The sequence below is a fragment of the Rissa tridactyla genome, chromosome Z (genome assembly GCF_028500815.1).
Source record: "Rissa tridactyla isolate bRisTri1 chromosome Z, bRisTri1.patW.cur.20221130, whole genome shotgun sequence".
NCBI classification, from domain to species: domain Eukaryota; kingdom Metazoa; phylum Chordata; class Aves; order Charadriiformes; family Laridae; genus Rissa; species Rissa tridactyla.
The window spans coordinates 3,967,586-3,992,658 of NC_071497.1; the positions used below are offsets into that span (position 1 = coordinate 3,967,586).

At 40.3% G+C, this 25,073-nt stretch overlaps 2 protein-coding genes across 4 annotated transcripts; one reads left to right on the top strand and one right to left on the bottom strand.

Annotated features, from left to right (window-relative positions):
* Positions 1-1,989: 1,989 nt before the first annotated feature.
* Positions 1,990-23,846, bottom strand: POLR3G (RNA polymerase III subunit G). 2 transcript variants are annotated; one of them, XM_054186153.1, is made up of 10 exons: positions 19,677-19,777; positions 18,561-18,706; positions 17,455-17,595; positions 16,409-16,537; positions 12,639-12,826; positions 10,007-10,069; positions 9,241-9,306; positions 8,611-8,738; positions 5,732-5,802; positions 4,735-4,863 (listed from the first exon to the last, which is right to left on the bottom strand). In XM_054186153.1, exons 3-9 carry the CDS (start codon positions 17,523-17,525, stop codon positions 5,743-5,745), a joined length of 705 nt encoding a protein of 234 aa, XP_054042128.1. In that variant the 5' UTR covers positions 17,526-17,595; positions 18,561-18,706; positions 19,677-19,777; the 3' UTR covers positions 4,735-4,863; positions 5,732-5,742. The 2 variants fall into 2 exon arrangements, with proteins under 2 accessions (XP_054042129.1, XP_054042128.1); XM_054186154.1 differs by lacking the exons at positions 8,611-8,738; positions 12,639-12,826; positions 18,561-18,706; positions 19,677-19,777 and adding exons at positions 1,990-4,193; positions 14,231-14,360; positions 23,102-23,846 and having other exon boundaries at positions 9,241-9,291.
* Positions 19,710-24,740, top strand: MBLAC2 (metallo-beta-lactamase domain containing 2). 2 transcript variants are annotated; one of them, XM_054186151.1, is made up of 3 exons: positions 19,710-20,231; positions 23,844-24,067; positions 24,610-24,740. In XM_054186151.1, the coding sequence occupies exons 1-3, from the start codon at positions 19,787-19,789 to the stop codon at positions 24,619-24,621; spliced, it is 681 nt and encodes a 226-aa protein (XP_054042126.1). In that variant the 5' UTR covers positions 19,710-19,786; the 3' UTR covers positions 24,622-24,740. The 2 variants fall into 2 exon arrangements, with proteins under 2 accessions (XP_054042126.1, XP_054042125.1); XM_054186150.1 differs by lacking the exon at positions 24,610-24,740 and having other exon boundaries at positions 19,715-20,231; positions 23,844-24,229.
* Positions 24,741-25,073: the final 333 nt, after the last annotated feature.

The window sequence follows — 25,073 nt, forward strand, 5'->3', positions numbered from 1 at the left end:
TCCACCCTAGAAGAGGGATTGCGAACAGGCACGAACTTCATGTTTCACATAACACTTGTTTTCAAAGATAATAGTTTCAAAATAATAGTTCTTTCCACAAAAAGAATATGCTATTAACACAAGCATGAATACTGGAGTACCAGTCCTGGGTAAGGCTGTATGAAAAACTGCATTACAAAATAATTTATGGTGGCTAACGTGATACAGCTTCTAGGGCTATAAAACTTTAAAAGGTGACTTGCTCGAGTCAAGATGACAGAGCTTTGGCACATTAACACAAATGTCTTCTATTTGGGATCAAAACTCAGTACATAATGTGTCAGTTCTAAGCTGCAAGCTTGTTTGCTGCTGCTTTCCCCTTTGTTCTATTTCTGAAACCTCAACATTTTTAATGCTTTATCCTTCCATTTCTGAAGAAATTGTCAAAGAACATGAAATTAGCTATTGTGATATGCAACATAAGCCTAATTTGCTGCCATGAATCTGAACTGATGGCTATTAAACGGCCATCAGTACAGATGTGAACATAACTTCAGTTGTGGTTTGACTGTCAGGAAGGTCTCTATCCTGTCGTACCAGTAAAGGCATCAGTGGTTAACTGTTGCTTTTTGTCCTGTAGTTACACAGCTGAATAGTTTTCTCGCTTATCTTGGGCTTTGAGCTTTTACCGTGTTGGAAAGCCCGTGGCTTACTGTTGCCGAGTTAAGTGCGATGGGCCTTTATTTGCCTCAGGATCAGCAGTCATTTGAAAAACACAAAGGGATAGCTGTTTTATTGAACCGTACTATACTCTATTCAAGCGCCTCGCATGGTTTTACTGTTTAATTATGTAGCATATTTTTAATTTAAAGGGTTAACTTTATCAGAAGATGTAGGAGGTCTCTTTCCAAGACTGGAGGACTTCAATAGTGGGGATCTACAAGCATTAGCTGGCTTGGCTTTCTGCAGGTTGCAGGGATCTTAACCGTTTTTTGCCCAAGTATAACACAGTGGGCAATGCATCATCACGTTTCAGCCCTGAATAAACAGTGTAACTGCTCTGTATGGAACTTAAATCTGACTTAAGTTAAAATCTCTAAAGTTAGTCTTTTAGAAACTGACTTGTTTAAAAAAAAAAACCAACAAAAACCAAAACAACTGAGTGGTAAGTCATGTTTTAGATTAATTGCAACACATTGTTGATCAGGAAGTTGGTTTTAAATTTAAGTGCATATTGCACTGTTGGATCATGTAACATGTACATGCTTTTAATCTGCTATATTTTCGAGTATGTTGTTACAAATAGTCTTTGTATAATTATTTTATAAAGGCTGAAAATACAACTTTGTAAAATAATCCTGAATGAGGATGCAAGTCTTATTTTAAATACTTCTGCTCCTCTGCTTTTAGAAGAACGTAAACAATATATGTAAAATAAAGATTTTATTTTAGACTGCAGTGGAAGTGGTGCATATAATGTATTCTTAGCTGTATATACTTTGCATGTTTTATTACAGGAGGCCACTACTTGTATTTGTTTGGCTAGTTTTTATGTATGATCTAAAATAAAAATCCTTGGCCAACAAGTATTTTGTTGGCAGTAGCTGCATATAGCATTCATATCTAGCATACCGTAACTGCAGCCTTAATGGTTTATCCTGTGCGTGCCTTGTAGAACTTGGAATTTTTCTGCATAAAGTTCCGAGAACTTGTTAGTTTTGTGAAATGAGGCTTAAGAAACAGGCATGAAAAATTGCGATCTTCCTAAACACTAAAAGCAGTGCCGCCTTCTGTGAAGTAGCAACGTAAGTAGCAATAAATTCTAAGCAATCAGAAAATCAACTTATAAAAACAGCTGCAAGTGTTAGCCTCTGGAACAGCAGAGTCTGATTTCAGAAGTGCCTTCATTGCGGAACTCTGCATGTTCATAAGTGTTGGACTTATTTCCCATTGTTAAACTAGTTCTAGAGGGTCCATCCTACGCCTCAGCAGTTCCCTCTGAAGGACCGAGGTGACCATAGTTCAAAGGTCTGAAAAAGACCTCATTTCTGCCAGAGTAATATTTCTCAACAGTACAGCAGAGAGGCAGTTGTCTATGCCATCAGCAGCATGATGAATGAAGAAAGTCATCAGTCTGCTACAAAATAAGGTATTGTATCTGTTCAGGCAAGCCACAGCTTGTGGCCAAATGCTTAACTAGGGCAGTAATGCTCTTCCAGTGTTAATTCTGTAGTTCTGTCTTTGACAAAAGCCATCTATTTGCATTCCTTGTGTGAGAGGCAAGGAGTCTCAGTTACCTTGCAAAGAGGGAAACAGCTAGTAGAAGGTAGTACCAGTTACATTCGAGGCAAGCAAATTTAATTTTCGCCATGCTTACCTTGTTCACAACATCTGTCTTCCTCTTGTGTATCACATGCAAGAAACGGGCACACCTGTTCAGGAAACAACTGCTGGCAAGTGTGATGTTAAAAGAAAATGATCACACAGAATACATTTCCTATGCAATGCACCAGAATGTTTATTAAATGTTATATAGCTATGAACGCTTCAAAATAAAATTGGTATACCTCTGAGGTGTGACCTGTATAGCATTTTACTTTAATTTCCTTTACATCTGTCATGAGTTTTATCAGAACACTTGAAAGCTACACCTTAAGGAACAAATTCCTATTGCATACAGAAGTTCACAGAATAATGCAGTACTGTTTCCCAGTCAGCCGTGAGATCAAGTACTGCTTGACAAAATGCCAAACTACAAACAAAACTTCCGTACTTTCTTTTGCTGATAAAATAATTGGTTTTGTTTTAAAACTGTTCGTTCATTAGACCTGATAGCAGCGCTAGTTATCAAGAACAGAATGTTTTTAAAAAGTAAAAAAAAAAAAAAACCAAAAACCTAACCTTGGTCAATAGTAATATAAAAAATAACACTGATCAATATTTTGTATTGTCAAAGGACAATGGGAAACAGAGAATGCTGTCATTTCCTCAAGTTTCTAATCTCAGGAATAAGGTTTCTACACTATAGCTGTTGGTTCTTAAATAAAATCCGTGTTCCCAAACATTCTGGTTTTGCTATTCTCAGCATTCTTGCCTTGTTTTCCCAGTTAAAACTTCATGCATTGAAATACTTTACCACTTTCTTTTCCTACATTTTTGGGTTTTTTTTGTATTGATTTGCTGTCTGTTAAGTTTCTGTCTTGTTTGTTCTGTAGAAAAGTAAATAAATGCATTAACAAGTACATGGATAGCTATCACCTGCCATCTCACTTAACAGCTCTGTGAGGTAGGAGAGTTGGTATTGCCTAAAGAGGCAGAGAAACTGAGGTGAAGGACTGAAATTCTCTTCACTAATCGGTGTGCCACTGGTGAAAACCAGGATTCCATAATTTCTCAGTCTTAAATTCTGCCATGTATTCTTTCTAAATTATCCTTATTACTTACACTGATTCATAAAGGTAATGTAACACATTGTTAAATATTACAGTCCCTTCTTCACAAAATATGGGAAATAATAAGTTCTTTTAATTAAGAGTAATAGCTTACCAAAATATTCTCATTATGTTATCTGTCCATATTACTAAGGTCCTTTCAAGTCAGTTTATATTAAAGTGCTTAGTGGTCAATTATTTTCAGTCACCTGAATTCAGAAATTACATAAATTTCTTCAGAGAAGTCAGCTGCTAAATATGAGCAGCTTATGTCCATAAAGGCCATAACTTTTTTTGCTGCAGTCATCAAGAATTTCACTGTTATTTTCAAGATTTGACTGCTAAAGCATAGAATTAACTAGTGCAAATGCTTAGGCACAAATTTGTTTAAAATGCATACATTATTCTTCTGTGCAAAGGCAATACAATGGCTTAGAGCTTACTCCATCATTAGGCATTCCAGAGAACCTTAAATAGGCATCTGTCTGCAAAACATTTGGCAAAAGAACAAAACAAAAGATCCCATATCCTGTTCTACAGTGTAGTACACTTCAAAAGAATTGTCCAACATGTTTTTGGAGAGTATACTTAAAACGAACAGAGCTCAAGCATTAGTTCTGTAGATACTCAGCCTACCTCCCAAATTATACTTGAAGTAGCGTAAGGCTTGAGGAGTGCACCACCTAGCAACAGCAGCTAATATGTTGCTTCATCCATATTGTCATCACTGCCAGCACCAAAGTCATCTCCATCATCAAAATACGAAGAAATGTAGTCATTTTCCTAAACAAAAGGGAAAAAAAATAATCTATCACTACATCTGTGGAGGAGGCAATTTATGAAAGAAACATGTTTTAACTGAACTTGAACACCCACATTTTAAAACAGTAACAGGAGTTTTTTCTTATTTCTTGGGAAAGAAAAAAAAATACTCTAATGAAGTTCTCATATCTATGAAAGAAGAGGCATTAGTTTTTTATGTAAATTTTGTGCCCTGCTTTAATGATGAAAATGAATACTTCTATGTATTGATTATGGCAGGACACATTCTTAAATGTACTTAAACTTGTAGATTTGTGTACTTGTGTACTTGCAACTGCTTGCAAGATCTTTTTTCAGAGCTCTTCGGGAGTAACAAATCTGAAACACCCACTCAAATTAACTACAAACAATGTAGTGCAACAAAGAAAACTGATGTAATAATGCCTCTCACTGCAAGTCTCCCTCAGTGCCAGAGAAGCTAGGGACACTTCTTTGGCTGACAGCCAACACACTACTCCGTGAGTGGGATCTGACTGTGTAAATAGGAAAACTGACATTCTACCTCTTCATGCTCCTCTTCATCATATTCATCTGGTTCTTCAGCTTCTTCATCATCTTCACCTTCTTTGTCTTTTGTTTTGTCTTTCTCATCTTCAGATTTTTCTTCTTCATCATCCTTCTTTTCCAACTCCTGTCACAAGGCAATCTCTTTTACAAGGTAATCCCACATTACAGCAACAGCACATCCTCCACACAACCAAGATGTTATGCTGCAGTTAACAGCACGACAACTAGCATAATGATGCTGTGCAAAAGTTTTTTGTTAATATTTAAAACAACGTGATGTGAAACACAAGATCTTCGTAAGGACTTACTTGATCAAGCATTAACCATCAGACCTGAAGTCTAAAAAAGTATGTCTTCTGTAATAAATTGAGATGATGATGTCCTTTACCACCATTAGAATAATTGTCAGTAGAAGACCATGTCATACTTCATAAAGCAATACAACATCCTGTATATAATAATGTATCTGCACCAAACAACTGATGGATCACCAAGAGAAAAAATATAGGCTGTTTCACCTTTAAGCTTCCCATTCCCACATGGTGGGTAGTTGCCTCCAAGATCAGTCACATTCCTCCCGTTTCTCTTTCTGTATGTTTTTTCCCCTCTCAATTTATTAAATGGTTTCATTTCCAACACCAGTAGATTAGCAAAACAGCAATAGATTTAAACGCTCTGGCACCAATTCCTTCTTCAGTAAGTTCTAACAGTAGCTCTGCTGTTCACCATTAGCCTACATCACTACCCAGTGAAGAACAACTGGTCGTAGTGTTCAAACAGGAGCAAAGAAAATAGTTTCTCTACAGCCAGGCTCTATCTTTATCCTCTCCCCTGTGCTACCACATTGCAGAACAACTGTCTGTTAGAGAAGCAAGAGAAGGCCAGAAAAAGGCTGATCTGGTTAGTCCATTTGTACCAAAAAACATACTAAAGGTTTCATTTTCCTTCAGCAATTTCTATTGTACAATTTAGAAACAGTGTGCACATCTTACCTCAATTTTTTTCAACACATCCAGATTACTTTTAGGCTCAGAGCTTTTTGCCTTTTTTGGTTTTGCACCTGCTGAAATAAAATATATTGCTATTATTTTTTTAATATGAGAGGACACAAATTCTCTGTTTTACCTGCTTGTAAGAGCTTACATCTTGAGCATGCCATGGAAAGCCCATGATGTCTGTACTAAAATTGCATTAGACTTTGAGCTACATTATTCATGGCGGTGTAAATGCCTCATTTATGTAAGTGATGCCTATAGGGCCAGTCTGAAATTCACTTTGAACAGACAGTTAACTAATTTTGGCCGAAGCATGACGTTCAGCTTCACAAAATACTTTTCAACTACATACCCACAATATGTTAAGAAGCTAGACTAAAATTTCAATGGTTATTTTTCATCATCTTGAAATAAAAAAACTCATTAGTGTTACTAACTTATGCAACGGATTAATGACAGCTGGGTGCTTCAGATGGATAGGTAAAAAAGGCAGACAGCAGTTTATTAGCTCCAGAACAGTAGGCATGGTTACTGCAGCTAGATGGCTTTTGGAGCACAGTCGGCTCTCATCTCATGAGTCCACAGTGCATATTTCCACCTAGCCTCTTGATTCACGAACATAACCTTTATGTTACTTAAATTACTGCCTACAATCTTAAATCACCCCTAATCTTAAAGTACTCCCTACAATCCAACCTCATTATGCTACTTAACTACATGGTGGATCGAAGGTCAAACACAGCATTCCATATACCCAGGCAAGAGCTACCTAAATTGCAGCACCTTAAACTAAGGTTTCCCCAATTCCAGGAGTCAGTTTGAACAGCAGATGAGGAGAAACAGAGCTCTGGAGTGAGAGATGTTTCAGCATTTAAAGCGCTCCATTAGACGTTCTGTTTCCACAACGTAACCGTCTTTTCGCTCTCCTGCTATATCCAGCACGATCACATAAAACTTAGAACATAGGGCTGTACCTAACACAGACTAACTCTTCTCAGCAGAGTAAAACTGCCTGTGTGAAGTGCCATATTGGTGTAGCTACACGACTTCTGATGGACAACGTACCCTCAGACAAGCTAGCTTAGGTAACTTGCACCTTCTTTATGCTAGGCTGCACTAAGTGGTTATCAGAAAGAAAAACAGTATGCATTGATGGAGGGGTATCCTTTCTTGCAGCAGACAGTAACCCAATGTGGTTATGTATTTTATCATATACTCAAGCCCAATACTCAAGCAGAACGCTAAGAGCTGCTAAGAAGACAACTGTATTTTGTCAAAAGTATTTGGTACAAATAACCTTCAGTTCACTTCAGTGTTTTGCCTAGGAGGGGATTGTGTGACAAAAGCACTGCGCAGAGCTGAGCGGAGTCAAGCTGCTCTGTAATAACACAGGAACAACATCAACGCAAACACATCCAGAATGAAGTAAGCTTTTAAGTAAAACAAGTATGATTCAAAATTACCATCTCTGCAAAAACCCCTGCAGGCTTTTAGAGACAATGCCTATAGAACAAATAGCCTGCAAATGAAAGCAGACATGCAAGATCTTTCCCTAAATGCTGGTCATCTCTGGAGCTTATCACAAAATTAGACACACTAACCGATTGTTAGTAGAACTTCATGCAAAATAGGTCCTTACACCCATGTAGCTTAGAGGTGTGAAGCCATACAATTTAATCTTTCCAAATAACACGTTCCTTAGGCTTAAATGCATACATCTGATTGCTATGAACATATGCATACAGCTGGCCTACAAGAGCTGAATCCAGTCAATGCTTTGTTTTTTGCGGGTTTTTTGGCAGGCACCGCTGCTATCTAGAATACTGTGGTCCACAGACAGGGGTAAGTGTGGGACAGATGTGGAATTCTACCCAAAGTTTTGACACTAAGAAGGCAGGTGGTCAGGTCTTAGGTTAAAACACTCAGGGAAACCAGAAAAAGGAAGGTGTGTAAAAATGACGCCGTCCCTGTACATGTAACTGTGTAGTGATCCCCAAACCATCCCTGCAATCTATGAAGGTGGAAAGGTAGGAAGCCTGTTTGAATTTCGGTGCAGATTCTCTCCACTCCCTCACCTTTGTTCCACTCAACTAGAAAGTCTCTCCTAAGATGGCTGTCCTCAAAATACAACAAAGATATGTACCAGAAGGGCTAATGATCAGCTATTTACAAACCTCCTGACTCATATGACTTTTGTATGGCCTCTGTATCATCATGATTCCCCCCCAAAAAATAAAACTAGGTTATTTTTACTATTTTTTTAAATCCAATCGAATTCTGGTGGTCAGATGATCATTGCCATTACAATTCAGTAAGAAAATGTACTTTTAAGAGCAAACACAGAAACCGGCACAAAAGAAAGAGGAAAAATCCCCCACAGTGAGCAGTGATTCTCTCCTTGTTTATGATAAACACATTATTGTAACAAGGAATAATAAATCAGCATTTATGATTTCACTGGATCTTGGGGAGGTAACTATTGCATCCAGGCTTATAAAAGCCAATGCAGTTTCTTCTTTTGGAAAAAAAAAAAAAAAAAGTAGGTATGTACTGGTTTCTTCTTTAGAGATTTTGCAAATAAGTATTTCATTTCCAGTTGAATCTTGCAGTCTACCTTTAGTACTGTAATTCTCAAAGACTCTCTTAAAAGGAACAAAGCTTCCAGCTGAGCCAGTCTCCATGACTACTGCACATTTCCATTTCTTTTTCTATTTTATCCTTGAACTGAAAAATGACACATGAAGGACTTGGACAAAGAGAACACGAAAGTAAACAACTATATACAACAGACAGCTAGATACAGGAGGCCAAGTGTTATTTCACATCAACAGAGCAACAGACTTTTATGGAGAAGTTAAAATAACACTCATGCATACCAGAAAACACTTTGAAAAACAAACACATGTATGATGCTGTGTAATAAAAAACTCTTTTCCTGTAAGAACAACCAATACCAGCTCCAACTGCTGTTGAAGGATCTGGTTCACAATTCTGCAGAAGAAAGCTGAAAATAAACAAAAAAAGTAAACCCAGGGAAAATAGAAAATAACCTACATTAAATCACATGTAAAACGCTTAAAAAAATGCAAAAGTCAACCAAATAATAAACAAGATAATTAAGAAACCCAAAACATAAAGGAAATCTCAACAGCCAGCTATTCATTGACTAGAAGGGGGAGTGTTGACTAAAGATACAAACTTTCAGAACAAAAAGTTTTGTTATTTTTTTTTCAATCTTTCACTATTACATATCTCATATCTTAATATGGTACACCAATACCAAAGGCAGGAAAGGAAGATAAATCTGTTCCAATAAGTTAAAATATCCTACAGAAGCAAGGCAAAAACCACAAAACCCAGTAAATTATTTCAAAAAAATCTGCCAAAAGCCCTGATTATTCAGACTAATTAACACTTCTACCATTTTTTTCCCCTAATCAGCTCCACTATGTCTTCTATCACTCAACTAGTGTGTACTAAATGCTTCTTAAAATTATGTAATATACCTTTTTTGGTCTTTTTCTTTGGCTTCATCTCTCTTGGGAGTCTTCTCCAATCTGTACAGAAGATAACTTTAAAATATACGAATGATGACTTACAGCAGTAATCCTCCCCCTGCCACCCACCAAGGAAAGATAGGGGCCCATGTTATGCTCAATCCTATTTACATGCATACCTAAGTGTTTTAGCACACAACAGTTCTATGGAATTCTAGCTGTACTTTCAATTGAGGAACTGGTGTAAGGACTGGCATTTCACCCACTTAATGACAACTGGCAAAAGAGCTGAAGTTCAGCCCTTCCAGTGGACCACATGCCCTTCAACTTACAGTCTATGATTAAGCTGGCAGTGGTGCGCTATACAGATACGGTTGGGTAAGTTTAATGTTATAAAACGCAGCTACCCGTGACTGAGACATCAGGCTGGGTTATTTTTAGTAACATCAATGTTTGCTCCCAGTTCAGAACTGGGATCTCCATGGAAAAAGGAAAGCTAGAGTGAGAGCTAAAGCTTGAAAATCAGTTGTTTCAACTGCGTAAATAAATTAAATTAGATTCCCCTCCCCCCTTTTTTTCCATCAAAACCATACTTTGCCTACATCTGAAAACATGCAAAGGGTGGCATAACCCTCATCAAATAATATGTGACTTAGTAAGGATTTGCATGTTTGCATACTTTTTTATTCCTTGAAAGATAAAGAATCAAACATTTAAAAAGCAAAACATTTCACAGGTTAATAAAGAATTAGCCTTTGATAATCTCAGATATTACCTGGGGTCCATGCTGCATGCTCCTTTTCAATGTCCTGGTACTTTTGACTGTACCTCTCAATTGCTATAGAGAAGGGTACAAGGAGTTATGGAACTCAGTTAATTAAAAAGGTAATCCAGACACTGTCCTTGATATTTTCCTGTAACTAAACATACTGTGTATTTTTAATCCCACATTGAACACTTTCTTGTGCTGTTGTCAAATACTTAAAAAACAGTTTACTGTCACTACTTTGAGCAGTTTTCATGGTAATTCTCAGGACTAATCATTTGCTAAGTACTTGCAAGACCTGCATTTTACATCCCCCCTCCAAAAATGGCAAAAGCTTCAAATATTGCTTTGCATTTTTGGGGTATCTCCTTTCAATCAAAACACTTGCCTTCCCCCTCAAAAAAAAACAAACCAAAAAACAAACAAAAAAAAAAACCAAACAAAAAACCAAAAACCCCTGCAAAATTATTATAATTTATACTTCTATGCTTGGAAAGCATAAAAAAAATTAAAATGCAGATATAGTCAGGGAAACTATGTTGAAACATCAAATGAACACTAAGTCTTCTACTCTTCAACAGTTTCACAATCAAACCTTTGCTACAAAACCCATGTCATTTATCACCACTGTGCTAAGCATGAAGAGTATCCAGAATTCCCAGGTCTCAGAAAGCTGCCTCCCAGACTGATCATGATCAACTCCCAAGACTTTAAGTACTTCTGCAACAGCAAAGCTTTGCAGCATAACACAGATGTGTCCTAAACAGCAACAACACCTTTTAGTCCATTTACCCTCTTTTCAGACACAAGAACTAAACTGAGAAATGCATTGTAAATAATACAGTAGTGATATAGTGTAATTAAATCCACTTACACTGCAAAAAAACTTTTTTGTGCAACCACTAATGACAAAAGCAATATCAAAACTTAAGCATTTTTAAATCAGCCCCATTTTTTCTTACCAAATTACTGTGTCAAACTGCAAAAGCCATGTAATGCAAAATTACTGATTCTGATTGCACTAATAACTCATTACCCAAACAGGGAGACTTTTTGTAGGTACTGTACAATAAATGGTAACAAAGACAGATTGTGACCTTTACAGTCAAAGAATTCTAACATACTCACCAGAGAAAAGGAAGGGAGAAGGAAAACATCTGAGACGAAGCTCGATTTTAAACTTAGTTATGACAAATGCAAGCTGAAGAGCTACTTAAAACTATGCAACAAAGACCTTGCATTTAAAATGGCAGTGTCTCAAGGGGCATTTAATGTAGGTGGCCTTCACAGATGCTATAGGAAACTGTCAGCACAGAGAGGGAAAGGAAGTAGTAGTTTTGGTTTCAGCTTGAGGGTCTTTAGGGAAGAACTAATTGCTGATGCCATCTGTAAAAAAGTATGTCTGACTGACTCTCGCCACTCACAGCTAACGAACCCACTGCCAAGGTGACAGTCACACAGTCATAGCAGATATACCTACAGGAAAAATATGAATGATTCATAGCTTATGAAGTGAGGAAAATAGAGAACTTACTATAGAACATGCCTGCTACACACCAAAGTGAGTGTTGAAATGAATGATGAAAATCTAGCCTATATGGCACACTAACACATCAAAATTGTGAGGTAGTATCAGACGCGGCTTTCGTTTACTACCTGAATAATGAAAGAAAGATAGCTAGCTCAGTTCTAATTAAAATGCTTCCTTTCTCACACTTCAAAGGAGCATTTGGCTCACAGATGTTGTGCTGAGGGTTTAAAACAATCCATTTGCTCTTATAGCAAAGCCAATTTAAGAAGTTTCTGTCTGTCTCTTAGTCCTACCAGACATTTTGATGAAATAGAGGGGAGAAAAGAGCTGTAAACCAGATAACAGAAAAGATCAGTTAAAAATAGCCTACCCTGGCGGAAGAAAGTGATTTTCTTAAAGCTAGGCCACTTCTGCCACATAATACAGTCCCAGAGACAACTGCATACTGCGACTGAGATGAAAGCAAGCTTTTTAAGCTGCAGACCACCACTGATGTAATTATACCCCACTCCTCAGATGAGGCATTTTTGTACAACTAAAGGTTAAGTAAAACGTTACCTCAACTTACCAACTTACCCTTAGGGAGATGATGAGAACATTTGAAACATTATTTGAGTCTATCAAGTGGCTGTCTACCCGCTTTCCCTGCAACTGCCAGTTTTTGTAGAAAAACAGTCTTCAAAGCTGGCAGTTCTACTAAGGAATATACTCAGCAACAGGACAGATCACTGCATCTCAGAAAGAAGGCTGCAGAAACAAAGATGATTTTGAGGTAAACAGTAAGAACTATCACAAGGCCACACTGGAAAACAGAGACAGGATATTCTCATACAGTGACTGGTTCCTTGGAAATAACCCTGTCAGGCTCTCAGGCATAACAGTTTTCTTTTTTTATGCCTCAAATAGAAATAGCAAACTTCAAGCCTGACAAAGATCAAGAGCACAGCAAACCTCTAGTGAGATGAGAATCCAAAGAAACTGAAATTTGTTTACGCAGAAGATGAAAGAGGAGATGTGATAAAAGAGTAATTTGGAATTCTTCTACTGTCATAATGGGATCTGGAAATGAAGATAAGACCTGTTCTCCTTGCCTCATAACCAAGGTTTTACCTGGCCGCACTGTCAGGGTCCACCCTGGGCCGTGCTCCTGCTGCACTACAGCTGCCTGCTGCCTCCTGGTGACTGCTGGGCTCCAGCTGCAGGTCAGAGGAAATTTTCTGCCTTTTGTGAGCCACAACATCTGGTTGGCAGTGTGTTCACTGCTCACACTGCAGAGTGCTGCTCCATTTTTAACAGTGCTTTAGTACAAGAACAAGTGGACAATCAGTAAGGTGTGTTAATTAGTGTTACATTCAAAGCCTAATAATAAAAAAAAATTTCAAACAGCCTCACACACTCTAGAATTCACCACTACACCATAAACAAAAAATACCAAAAATTTAGAGGAGATGTACCTGTATCGTATCGACATCATTAATATTTGGTCAGAAAATATTCTGATGGTTTTGGGGTGTAAATTAAACCTCACATTTTAGAGTTCAAGTCAGCTCTCATTATTCAAAATCAGCACAAGATAGAAAGGAAAAGATTATTTAGTGTTTGGCCACTTTGGATTTCTTAAAATTTTTTATAAAGCTTTTTAATGACTGCCTATTGCACTAACTAGGCCTAGGGTCTGACACACGTGGCATTTTCTAAGATGATGTATTTCCTGCTTTCCTGTAACAGCACTTGCCATTTAAACCATTCAGAACAAGCACTCAGGAGGACGATAGAAATAGGCAAAAATCACAAATGAAAAGAAGCAATCCTGACTGTAATAACCTCCTGTGACCGCTAGATTTAAAATACCCCCACAACAAGGTAAACAGACATTAAAGTCTTTCTACCCTGCTCCTCTTTCCTTCTTTCCCACTACCCCAGTTTTCTGACCAGGAAGCTTGGATTTCAGCAGTATAATGATGTATGACTGGAGGCCAAGTATAGCAGAGCATTTACTGTTACCACACAATAACAAAGCGGTTAATTTTTAATTACGTATAAGCAAAAGACATTCTTAGGTCAAGTGGAATAAAATCAAGCTTTGGATTCTAATCTAGCTCTGCTTCTGATGCAAGCCTCAATAAATCACTTATCCTCATCTCAATCTTCATATTTCAGGTGACTTGTCAGTAATACTTATCGATCTTTCCTGAATGGACTTAGGGGAAAAAAATTAGTACCTTTTAGAACGTCCAGCTATTAAATATAACATTGATTATTTTAAGTATGTCTTTACACAATTAAAATGGAAGCTAAACTTCAACACTGGTATTTACTACAGATTTCTTTGCTCCATTGCAAAATTTTCAGGGTATTTTAACATGTAGAAATGCCTGTTTTGCTTGTGTTGGTTAGCATATAATTGAGAAAACTGCATATAGTTGGTCTAAATGTTTCTTACTGTATATCAAATGGAATAGATCTTTGATACCTCTCTCTTTCACACAGGAGTTGCTTTCCAGCTACAGCACTTGTAGGTGTGACCCACAACTTCAGTAAGTGGTAAGTAGAAAGATTCCCTATTATCTTAAGCTCCCAATTTTTATTCCTCATTATCAGTATACCATACATCTTCAACACATGCATTTCACTACATCATCCTCCATGGAATAATAACTACTGAAGATATAAGCAAAAATAATACATAAACATAGACAAACCTTCACGATCATCTTCTACTGCCAAAAAATATGGCATTTTTTTCATAGTTCCTCTAAGATCTTGTTTTAAGGCCAACATGTAATCTTCGTCTTCTCCTGTTTTCAGAGGCACTGGCTTATTGTCTGTACTCTGTACAAATTATGTTTATTATTTATAAGGTCTTAATATCCATCAAATGTACAGGAACACTAACAAAAGCTACAATTAATACAGCTAATCACAGAAGAGTGCAACTATGCATTATGCTACTTCACAAGTGTACTTTACTGCATTCTGACATGCATAACTGTGTTTGCAACTAAATTCATACCTTTTATGACTTCACTGTATCTCTCTGCAAAAATATATCAAGAAATCAAGAAAAAAAAGAGTACTAACACTTGTAGACATGCTGAGCTCTTAATTGCTAAAAGCAGTTTTCCCCAGCCTAACTTGCTCAGAAACCATTGCTTCTCTCTTCAGTCAGAGTAGTGCTGGCTTTAACCTACTCTAAAACAGCATCTTAACTACATTGAGTACGATTACTCTGAGTAACAGAGACACCCTTTCCACGACTATTGTCACAGAACAGGTTGTGTTGTCATACAACCAGGTAGCAGACATTTCCGTTTGTGTCAGTTGAATTTAAATGAATTGTTAAGGTTTGGATTTTGGGTTTTTTTTCTGAACTATGAATCTTGAAATTGGGAAATGTAGGATAAATAAGCAAAAAGAGCTTTAAAAACATACAGAACACTAGAGACAGAGGCAGAGTTACAGCATGGATGTTGCTTCTCTCACATGACAGATGGTGCACAATCAATACCTGAGTGGTAGGTTGCAAAGCTCAAAGTGCTATCACAGTCCCAGAGCTGGATCATGAAAGGAGCTTACTGCTTCCAGCTACATTTTCTAGCTAGCCAACATTTTAAATCACTAATGTTGCTGATGGTAAGCTGGTGCTCCTTAATTGGGTTTTAATTGCATTTACAGGAATTCCTAAGAACTCAGAACGTATCTATTAGAAATATGCAACAGCAACAATTCACTGCTTAAAATAATTTCACTGCAAGTCAGTCAACAGCTCTAATATACTTTTGGTCACTGCCCAATCACTAAATCTAAATCTTGAAATTTTTATTGATCCTAGTTACTGGGTTAACTTTGACTTTTTTGAATGGCACTAGTTTAATTTAGTCCTGAAACTTTGTTCACAAAACGAAGAAACCATCTTTAACTCCTCCATGGTGTACTTTACATATACTGGGGCTAGTAATTCTCCTACAAGGCTGATCCACGGCTGACTGTAATCGCAGAAGGTTTAGTTCACACAGAATTCAGTTTCCTTGTGCTATCAAGCAGACTGCCTCATTCACATTAGGAACAATTATAGATGGCTTAGCATCAATGAAATCACACAACTTAATTGTAAAAGTGGACTAAGAGGATACATAACACCTGGTTCAGTAAGTCAAAACCTTGGGTGAAATAACTATTCAGCGAAATCTCAATATAGCGCCAATTATATGTCAAACTTGCAAGTTCTGTATCATATCATGCACCTTGATCAAATCCTGACATAACTGGGAAGCTCTTGTATATAAAACTGCAACACTGTAAGAACTACTTTTCCACCTCAAAATTGTTCAAGCTTCCCTGCATTCCCTGCAAAACGCAGTCAGAACATGCTCTTTCTTCCCCTTTAATTTTTGAATACATCCCAAATGCCAAATCTCAATTAAGTTTCCTTAATTACACAAAATAGCTTTCAGTTATTTTCAAATTATTTTCAAGCGCTGACTACTGAGGTACAAGACAATAATCCAAAATCTTTGCATCAGCAGTAAATTTCTAAAATCAGCAAATCCATTCACAGCTTCAAAGACTAGTGTAAGTTCATTTAAAAAAAAAAATCATGTATCCCGTGTTTCCATTACTGTAATGTCCAGAAAACCAAATAATGATGAGGACTTTAATGAACGAACATCTTGCAAGCAATCTAGTTAAATACTGGAGAAAACAGTTAGCAGAGGGACAAGAAATAATAATAATAAAAACAATTATTTACATTAAGTACTTCAAAACTGACCTAAAGTGCTTAGCATTGTTCTTATATTTCATTACATTATCTAAACATAAGAGTGAATACAGTTTACCTGAATGCAGAGAGTGTGGTACAAGAAACTTGCTGTACTTACAGGAAATGGTGGTGGAGGCTGACACATGACATCAGGCAGAGCTGCACCTTTAGCAAAGCCAATAGCCTCAATGTTGAAGGTAAACGCAGCCCGTCCTCTTCCTCTACCTGACCCAGCCATTTCAAGTTACTGAAAATATTACAGATTTTTAGAGAGTTATTTTTGTTACATGTATTGCATGCATATATATATTACCTATCAAATTACTGTCTAACAAAGACTACAGTAATTTTAAAACAACTCTCAAAGATCATTTGAAATAGCAAGACATTTATAACGCCCATCTTAGGTTCTTCCACATACTATTAATTTGGTAGATGCCTAAAATCAACTTCATTCCCTCATTTCTGTTAGCCACCTCTGCATGCCTGAAATAACGTCCTAATCCAGGAATTTTAAGCTTTCTTCTTCTAAACCTTAGACGCGCTGATTTGAGTTCAGTCAGGGCAGAAGAACCAGAAAGAAGATAACAAAACAAAGAAACAAACAAAAAAGTTCAAGGGCCTTGAACGTTCTGTGAATACATTTTGCAGTTTGAGCTTTCCTCCAAAAAACAGTTTGTCACTTGTGGCTTCTTCAGATTATCAATATCAATTACCAAATAATCCTTCAGATTATTTTTTCCTTTATCTTTGTAACTAGTTTTGGGTACTGATAAGGAGACAAAAGCAAAGAGGTTCAAGATAAAAGCACCAAAGGATTCCAAGCTAACTGCTGATAAAAGGAGGTTGTTTCTAACTAAAATATTTCACCATGGATATAAAAGAAAAACAGGCTGCAAAACTATCTTTACAGTCACATATCACCACCTTTACTGTTACACCAATCTTCATCTCAGGATTGTATGGGTTGGCAAGTAAAGCAAAACATGAGGAACGCATTTTTTGCAGGGAAGATGTCAAGAAATGGGACGCCAGAGAAGCCAGGCTGAAGCAATGTGCTACTGCTCACTCCCCAAGACTGTGTAAAGATCAATTCAAGGCCCCAGCCCAGAAATCCCACATGCTGTTTACTGTTAATTGCAAGGCTAGTGTATTGCACCCTACTTGGTAAGAAGGTGTCCGTTCCAGACATACTGCTGTACCTCTGTCATCACATCTATTCCCATCATTGGCATGCAGGTGAGATAGCAAGTTCGAACAGGAAATATGGAACCATGCAATACCTACAGCTTCTCATACACTTGTCTAAAATCACAAGGAATCCAGGAGAGAATTATGATTAGGAGCAAAGAAGTGCATACTTAAGATAAAGATCTTTCAAGATTCCCTCAAATGCAAGCAATGGCCTTTTATTAAGTGCTAGTGAGAAACAGGCTGATGCAAGTATTTTCCTACTTATTATTTTCAACAGGAATAAGCTCTGTTTGGATAAAATAAAATCACATCATATATTTCCACATCACCTGGCAGCACAGAAAAGCGTCTAAAAATAAGCAGAAAGACCTAAATAAATCATTTTAAGAAAGACAACAAAGCAAAAGCTAAGCCTGAGCATTTAATTAGCTGGAAATAAAAAATAAATTAAAAAAAAGAAAAAAGAAGTAGCAAACTTATTTGAAAACAGGATGAAAAGCAAGATGTGAGCCTGGCAGAATGGAGAAAGATAAAAGATACAGTAAAGCCCCAAGCATGAGCAATTGTATTATCTAGGTGGGAAAAAAGGGAACCAACAACAGAGGAAAACAAACAAACAAACAAGTTAGGGGAGGTGTCCAGCTAGCAAGGAGAGGCACACTGTTTGCATTACATATAGTGAATATAAAGGTCCATTTTTAAAATTAATTCTCCTAAGACTGTCTTGAAATACCGCATTAGTCTGATGAGAAGTAACAAGCTTTAAAAGTAGTGGTATTTCAACTCTGCAGTTTTACTGAAATTTGTGATGTTTTCAAGCATACTGGCTTAGAAGGTTTATGTCTACTGACACCATAAACTGGTCTGACTGATGGAGAAACTGTGAAGGAAAAATGGAGCTGTACAAGCATGCCAAAGTTACCATGATAACTTGTGTTTTGGCTGACACAAGGGATGTCCAATGGAGCACCTGTGCACGTTTCTGTGTTTATGGATAGTTTGTGTGTCATTTACTCTATAAAATGAGAAGGCGAATTTCAGATTTAAGCTTTTAAAATTCCTTCACAACTACGTACGCTGTTGCTTGGGCAGTCAGTCAGGGGAAGGCTGCAGAGGACTTCAGGAGAGAAAGACCCGTGGAAACAGGGTCCCCCGCTGGCTGGTGCAATGGTGGCGGGTGTGAGGAGACTCAGGCGAGCTTTCACTATTGTAGGTGTTGCCCCTGAAGGTAAAAGGGTGAAAATACGTGTCATGATGGCCACAAGCCCTTGACATCGGGAATACCGCCCATCAGCTCCTCATTGCCCTCTCCTGCTCCCTCTCCCCACACTCTCCCTCCACCGCACCACCACCCCCATCCCGAGCTGCCAGACACCCCCAGAGGCTCCCCCTGCTCCCTTCACCACCTTTATGGCTTCATTTTCCCCACCACAGACAGGTCTTGTCCACCTGCCCTGGGAAGCGCTCAGCCCTGAGGTGACAGGGGAAGGGGCTTCAACCCCTCCACACCCTCACACATCTGGGCCCCCCCAGCCCTCTCAGGGCTCACTCAGGGTCCCCTCAACATCCCTCAGGGCCCCCTCATGGTGCCCTCACACCCCTTCAGGGGTCTCTCAGAGCTCAGTCACCTCCTCAGGTGTCCCTCAACCCTCATGGCTCCCTCACCCCACATCTGCCCCAAGGCTCCCTCAGGGCTTCCCCACCCCCTTTAAGGACTCCCTCACACCCCCCCCAGGAGCTCTTCACAGCTCCCTGACGCCCCCTCAGGGTCTCTCACTCCCCCTCAGGGCTCCCTCACCCCCCTCACCCCCTCTCAGGGCTCCCTCACCCCACATCTGCCCCAAGGCTCCCTCAGGGCTTCCCCACCCCCTTTAAGGACTCCCTCACACCCTCCCCAGGACCTCTTCACGGCTCCCTGACGCCCCCTCAGGGTCTCTCACTCCCCCTCATGACTCCCTCACCCCCCTCAGAGCTCCCTCACAACCTTTCATGGCTCCCTCATCCCCCCTCACCCCCTCTCAGGGCTCCCACCCCCCACACCTGCCCCAAGGCTCCCTCAGGGCTTCCTCATCCCCTTTAAGGACTCCCTCACGACTCCCTCACACCGCCCTCCCCGGACCCCTTCACGGCTCCCTCACGCCCCCTCAGAGCTCCCTTACCCCCTCTCAGGGCTCCCCCGCTCGCTCACTCACCCGCCGCCGCGCTCCGCCCGCGGCTGCCGCAGTGGGCCGGCCCAGGGCCCGCCCCATCCGCCGCTGCCGCGGCGGTGAGGGGAGTCTCGTCTGCGAGCGGCGGCCGGGCGATGTCGGCGCTGGAGTGGTTCGCCCACAAGCCCCTGGGCGACGGCATCTTCTGGATCCAAGAGCGCTTCTATGAGTCGGGCAACCGGGCCAACATCTGGCTGGTGCGGGGCTCGCAGCGGGACGTGGTGATCGACGCGGGGCTGGGGCTGCGCAGCCTGCCCGACTACCTGCGGGACGCCGGCCTGTTGCCGCCGGCCGAAGGGCCCGGCCCGCGGCCGCTGCTGGCCGTGGCCACCCACGTTCACTTCGACCACTCGGGAGGACTGCAGCACTTCGAGGAGGTGGCGGTGCACAGCGCCGAGGCGGCGGCCCTGCTCCGCGGCGACAACTACGAGGCCGTCACCTGGCTGTGGGAGCGGGAGGTGGCGCGGCCGCCGCGGCCCGGCTGGCGGGCCCGGCAGTTCCGCGTCCCCCCGGTGCGGCCCACCCGCCTGCTGCAGGAGGGTGAGTGGGGCAGGAGAAGGGGCTGGCGGGTGAAAGCTGCGTTTCGGTGATGAAAGTACGAACGGGAATCGAGAAACGTGCTTAAAACACCCTCTGCTTGCCTGATCTCTGTGCCTGTTCGCGCGGGATTTTTTTTTTCCTTAGAATCATAGTGATTAGAAAGTGAGTGACGGACTAATCGAGCACTACAGGTTTAGCCTGAGGCTTCTAACAGTATGTCAGTCGGTTCGGGCCTCCGGTCACCCTTATTATTTTTGGTGTCCCTGCCCTGGCGGTGAGGTTGGAACTAGGTGGTCTTTAAGGACACCGGCCCGGGTTGCCCAGAGAAGCTGTGGCTGCCCCATCCCTGGGGGGGTTCAAGGCCAGGTTGGACGGGGCTTGGAGCAACCTGGGCTGGTGGGAGGTGTCCCTGCCCAGGGCAGGGGGTTGGAACTAGGTGATCTTTACAGTCCCTTCCAATCCAAACCGTTCTATGATTCTATGATTTTTAAACTGTCAAGGCACAGCAGTGTAAAGAACAAAGCCATTTATTGAAATACCTACTGTAGTGAATACGGTTTTTGGTTTACAGAGTTCACATCAGTGTGACATGGCAGGCAAAAAAAATACCGTTTTTTGTCTTATGGATAACAGTGACAGGTTATTTTGGCAGCAAACCCCCCAGCTGTACAATACGGTGAAGCAGAAGTTAAAGGGTAGCTGTCTGACAGACAGGTGACACCTTTTGCAGGGGACTTAGTCTCTTCTTGGCTCTATTAGGCCATCCCACATAGGTGCTTGGAAAAGCAGAATTGAACTGTGTGAAGGCTTCAGAGAAGATTAATTAATTACAATCATAGATTCATAAAATGGTTTAGGTTGGAAGGGACCGTAAAGCTCACCTAGTTCCAACCCCCTGCTATGGGGAGGGACACCTCCCACTGGACCAGGTTCCTCAGCGCCCCATCCAGATCTGATGTGACTGTAAGCAATCAACAGGAGTTTGTTTGTCTTTAAAAATTAAAAAAATAATATTGTAAAAGAACAAGCACACTCGCTGTCAAAATCACGTTAGAGTTTCTAAGTTAACGTTCATTGAGACATACTGCGTGGAAGTGGCATGTCATCTCTGTGCATGTGTCATTGCTGTGGGGTGAGGTTATCCAGTAATGCTGAAAATACAGAGTACGGCATATTCTCTTGCAGGCCAAAACCACAGCTTTTATTTGCACATTGTTTACTTCATTTGTTGAGTTTAGTTTTTGCATTACCTTAAGCTTATCAGCTCTTCCAAGCACTTCTAATTTTGGCTGTTGTAGCTAAAATTGCATCTACTTGTATTGTGCCTTACCATTTACTGTTTTCCTTGTCACTTTTATCTTCTAAAACTCACAGTTCCCTTCAGCTGTCCCAGTCCTTTTATTTCTTAAATTCTGCACATTTCTCCTTTAAATTTTGGATGCCATATTCTGTTTCTTTGTACTCTTTTTAGTGCCAGGAGCAGTTTGAAACCCATGGGAATATTTTCCTTCAGCCACTTCACCACTGAAACACCACCACTGTTGTTTCATTCACCAAAATAGGCATTTTTCTGCACCATCAACTCAAGTTTATCGCTTTCTCCTACCAAGGCTTCCCAACATTTCCCTGAAAGAGAATTTTGCTAAAAAATTCTCTCTGATAATTTTGAAACTAGCTGCTTCTGCAAACGTAGGGGTCCGTTCCCGTGTTGGGTACAGCATGGTCAGATGTTAGTTCTTCGGTGACTTCCAAATGCTGTTCTATCATTTTCAGTAATCCTTTTCAGTTGAGTACCAGAGGTCCTATCACAAAAGGTGTGCCTTTCAAGAGTTAAGTGCCTTTAGGCTTGCTGAGTCTTACTAAATTTGTGGCATGCTTGTCTCTGGTGTTAGGCAGATCTGTAACTTTCTGATTGCTAAATCACTAGAGGTTTGGTAACTTTTTCTTGTTCTCCTTGGAACTTGAAATGCATATTACATTTTTAAGCATTGTTTTGTGATGTTACTGGATGTTATTTCTTTTAGGACTGTTTCATACAGTCGTTAAGCAGCTGCTTCTGAGAAGGTTGCTTATATGTTGGTCTTCTTTCCCTACACAGCCCTGAAGTTTACTTATTTACCACCTGTAAATTAATGGGGTTTGCACATTTTTAATTAGCTGGCATTACAATTTAAAATCAACAGCAGACTCATTTGGCCTGTTCTCCATCCCTAGACTGACTTTCTGCTGAAAGTACCAGTTCAGTGCTTAGTACAATGAAAAGGCATTCACATTTAAGCTGGCAAAAAAAAAATGGCCTTATGTTAAGAATGTTCTATTTTTGTACATCTGCTTGAATGAGATGAAGAAAATATGTGTAGGCTGCTCCTGATTCTCCTCCAGCAATTTATGTTCTGTCATTTTGTTAAAGGAGAAGCCACTGACCGAGCATTCACACACAGTCAAGGACTCGCGCACACACCACCCGAGTCTGTCACTGCCGCGACCAGGGTCCCTTCGCTGTGAAGCCAACGGGTTCCCCTTCCCACTCCTCACACACACACGCTCTTACTCTCGGGCGTGCTCCCTCCTTCTTCAGGCTCCACCCCAGTTTTCTCGCAGCAGAGTCTCAGGCATCAGGTTTTATAAAAATACGTAATTTAATAGAAAGGTACAGCGGCAGGGTCAGCTAGGGCTGGGTGCCTTCGAAAAGTGAGGGATGTTGAACAAAGAAACCCCTGGACAATTACACCCATGCGATCTCTACACCTGCCTCTCACGTGCTGTTCCCCTGTTTTTTAGTCCAGTGGTGATTTTCGGTCTGGTGTTTGGTAACATCTTCTTGGATTCCTTTTCTGTGTCTAGGCGGGCTGAACATTGACTGCGCTTACCTTGTTGATTTGCAGCCTCTGCTGACAGTTGTAGCCTCCTTATCTTCTGGTTTACGCTTCTTGTGCACCTGCACTCGCTGGCAGAACGTGGGGAACTGAAAAGTCACAGACTTGGGGAAAACAACACCAAAACATCAGTGTGTTATTGACATTTTTCTTAGACACCTGCTAGGAAAATTACTAAGAAAATTAACAGCCTAAATGCTTCAGCAAATCTAGCTACTCATGCCAAGTAAAGCTAAGCAAACAGCATAAATCACACCATATTATAACCCTAAGTAATTTATTCTAATTAAAACTTATTATTTAAGCTAAAAAACTAGTATCTCTCAACAATTTTGCCTTTCAAAGTAGCAGCAGTGGAATTCTAGACTAATTAAGTGGAGGTAAAATTATAATTAATTGTGAAATACTTAATTTGCAGGAGACCTGGATTATGTGTTCTGTTTGTTTCCTGCTTTATTTTCTGTAACACATTTCTTTTCACATTGTTTAGTTTATTGGGGTGGGAATAGATGCAATTAATACAACCCGTGTTAACTAACACTGGAAAATACATTAATGTCAGGTGTATTTCGGATGCCTTTTTGGCACACAGCAAGAAAATAAATGTCCTGCTCCCATTATTGTGGATATATATAATATGTACAAACTCTCAGCACATGGGTAGGTCGTACGCTTTCTGTGGTGTTCAATATACACGATAAATGCGTATGTTCTCCTGTAACACATCTGTTTGCAGGGGATGTGATCAGCCTCGGAGACCGACAGCTTACTGTCATGCACATGCCTGGTCATTCAAGAGGCAGTATTTGCTTACACGACAAAGACCGGAAGATTTTGTTCAGCGGAGATGTGGTGTACGATGGATCCATGATTGACTGGCTTCCCTACAGCAGAGTAAGTGACTACGTTGCAAGCTGCCAGCGCCTCATGGAGTTGGTGGACAGAGGTCTCGTGGAGAAGGTACTGCCTGGGCACTTTAACATATTTGGGGCAGAAAGGCTGTATCGGTTAGCTTCCAACTACATTGCACAAGCTGGAGTTTGTCACAAGGTTTCTACTTGTGCCATGAGATCCCTGGCAAGCATAGCACTTCGCATTACAAATTCGAGAGTCACTTCGTAGTGACTACATTTTGTGTTATCTATTCCCTGCTGAAAACCCGAATGGCTTGTGAAAGGATTGATAGAAGCAAAAGCAGTATGCATTAGTAAAGAGCTGGCAAATTAATACAGATGAGCTGCAAAAATCTTGCCTATTTTTGCCTACTTTATTCCTATTTTTGTAAAAAGTATGTAAGCTAGTAGCTTTAGCCAAAGCTACCTTTTTTCTTTTTATTTTTTTCAAGGCATGTTTGCACATGTATTGTGATTGAAATATATTGTTTTATTTTTGTTACGATTCTGATAGATGCATATATGCCAAAATGAGAGGTTTTACATTCATGCCTGAAACCTTGTTGATGTAGCACTAGGTTTGTGACTATTCACTCAACTCCTGCTCAGGTTTTGGCCTAAGACGGCTCTTTGAGACCAGCACCGTTAGGTCAAAGCAAGAGCAAGACCTCCGCAGGACTCAGTGGGCAGAATGTGGTGAGGGCTATTCTGCAGCCGTTGTCACCTGCTGTGTAGTGGCTGCTGCAGCCATCATCATCACCTGCATCTTTGCCAAGTAGCTGTCTGGCAGTTTCTTTAGAATCTACTAACACATGGAAATGCTATAGACCAAACTTCCGAGCTGGAAGGTACAGATAAATTGGCTTACTGAAAAACCTTTTGTTGCGGGTCCAACAGCAGATGGAGTGTTGAGCCCTTTTGTGCTTCCTGGTGTGGTACAGGGGACGCCTGCACCATGACAGATGAGCAAGAATGAGCACTCTCACCGTCGGCTAGGGAACTATGCTGCTTATGGGCGTGTGAATTAGGATTAGAGAATGTATGAACTAATGAATTAATGTGTTAGACTAGTC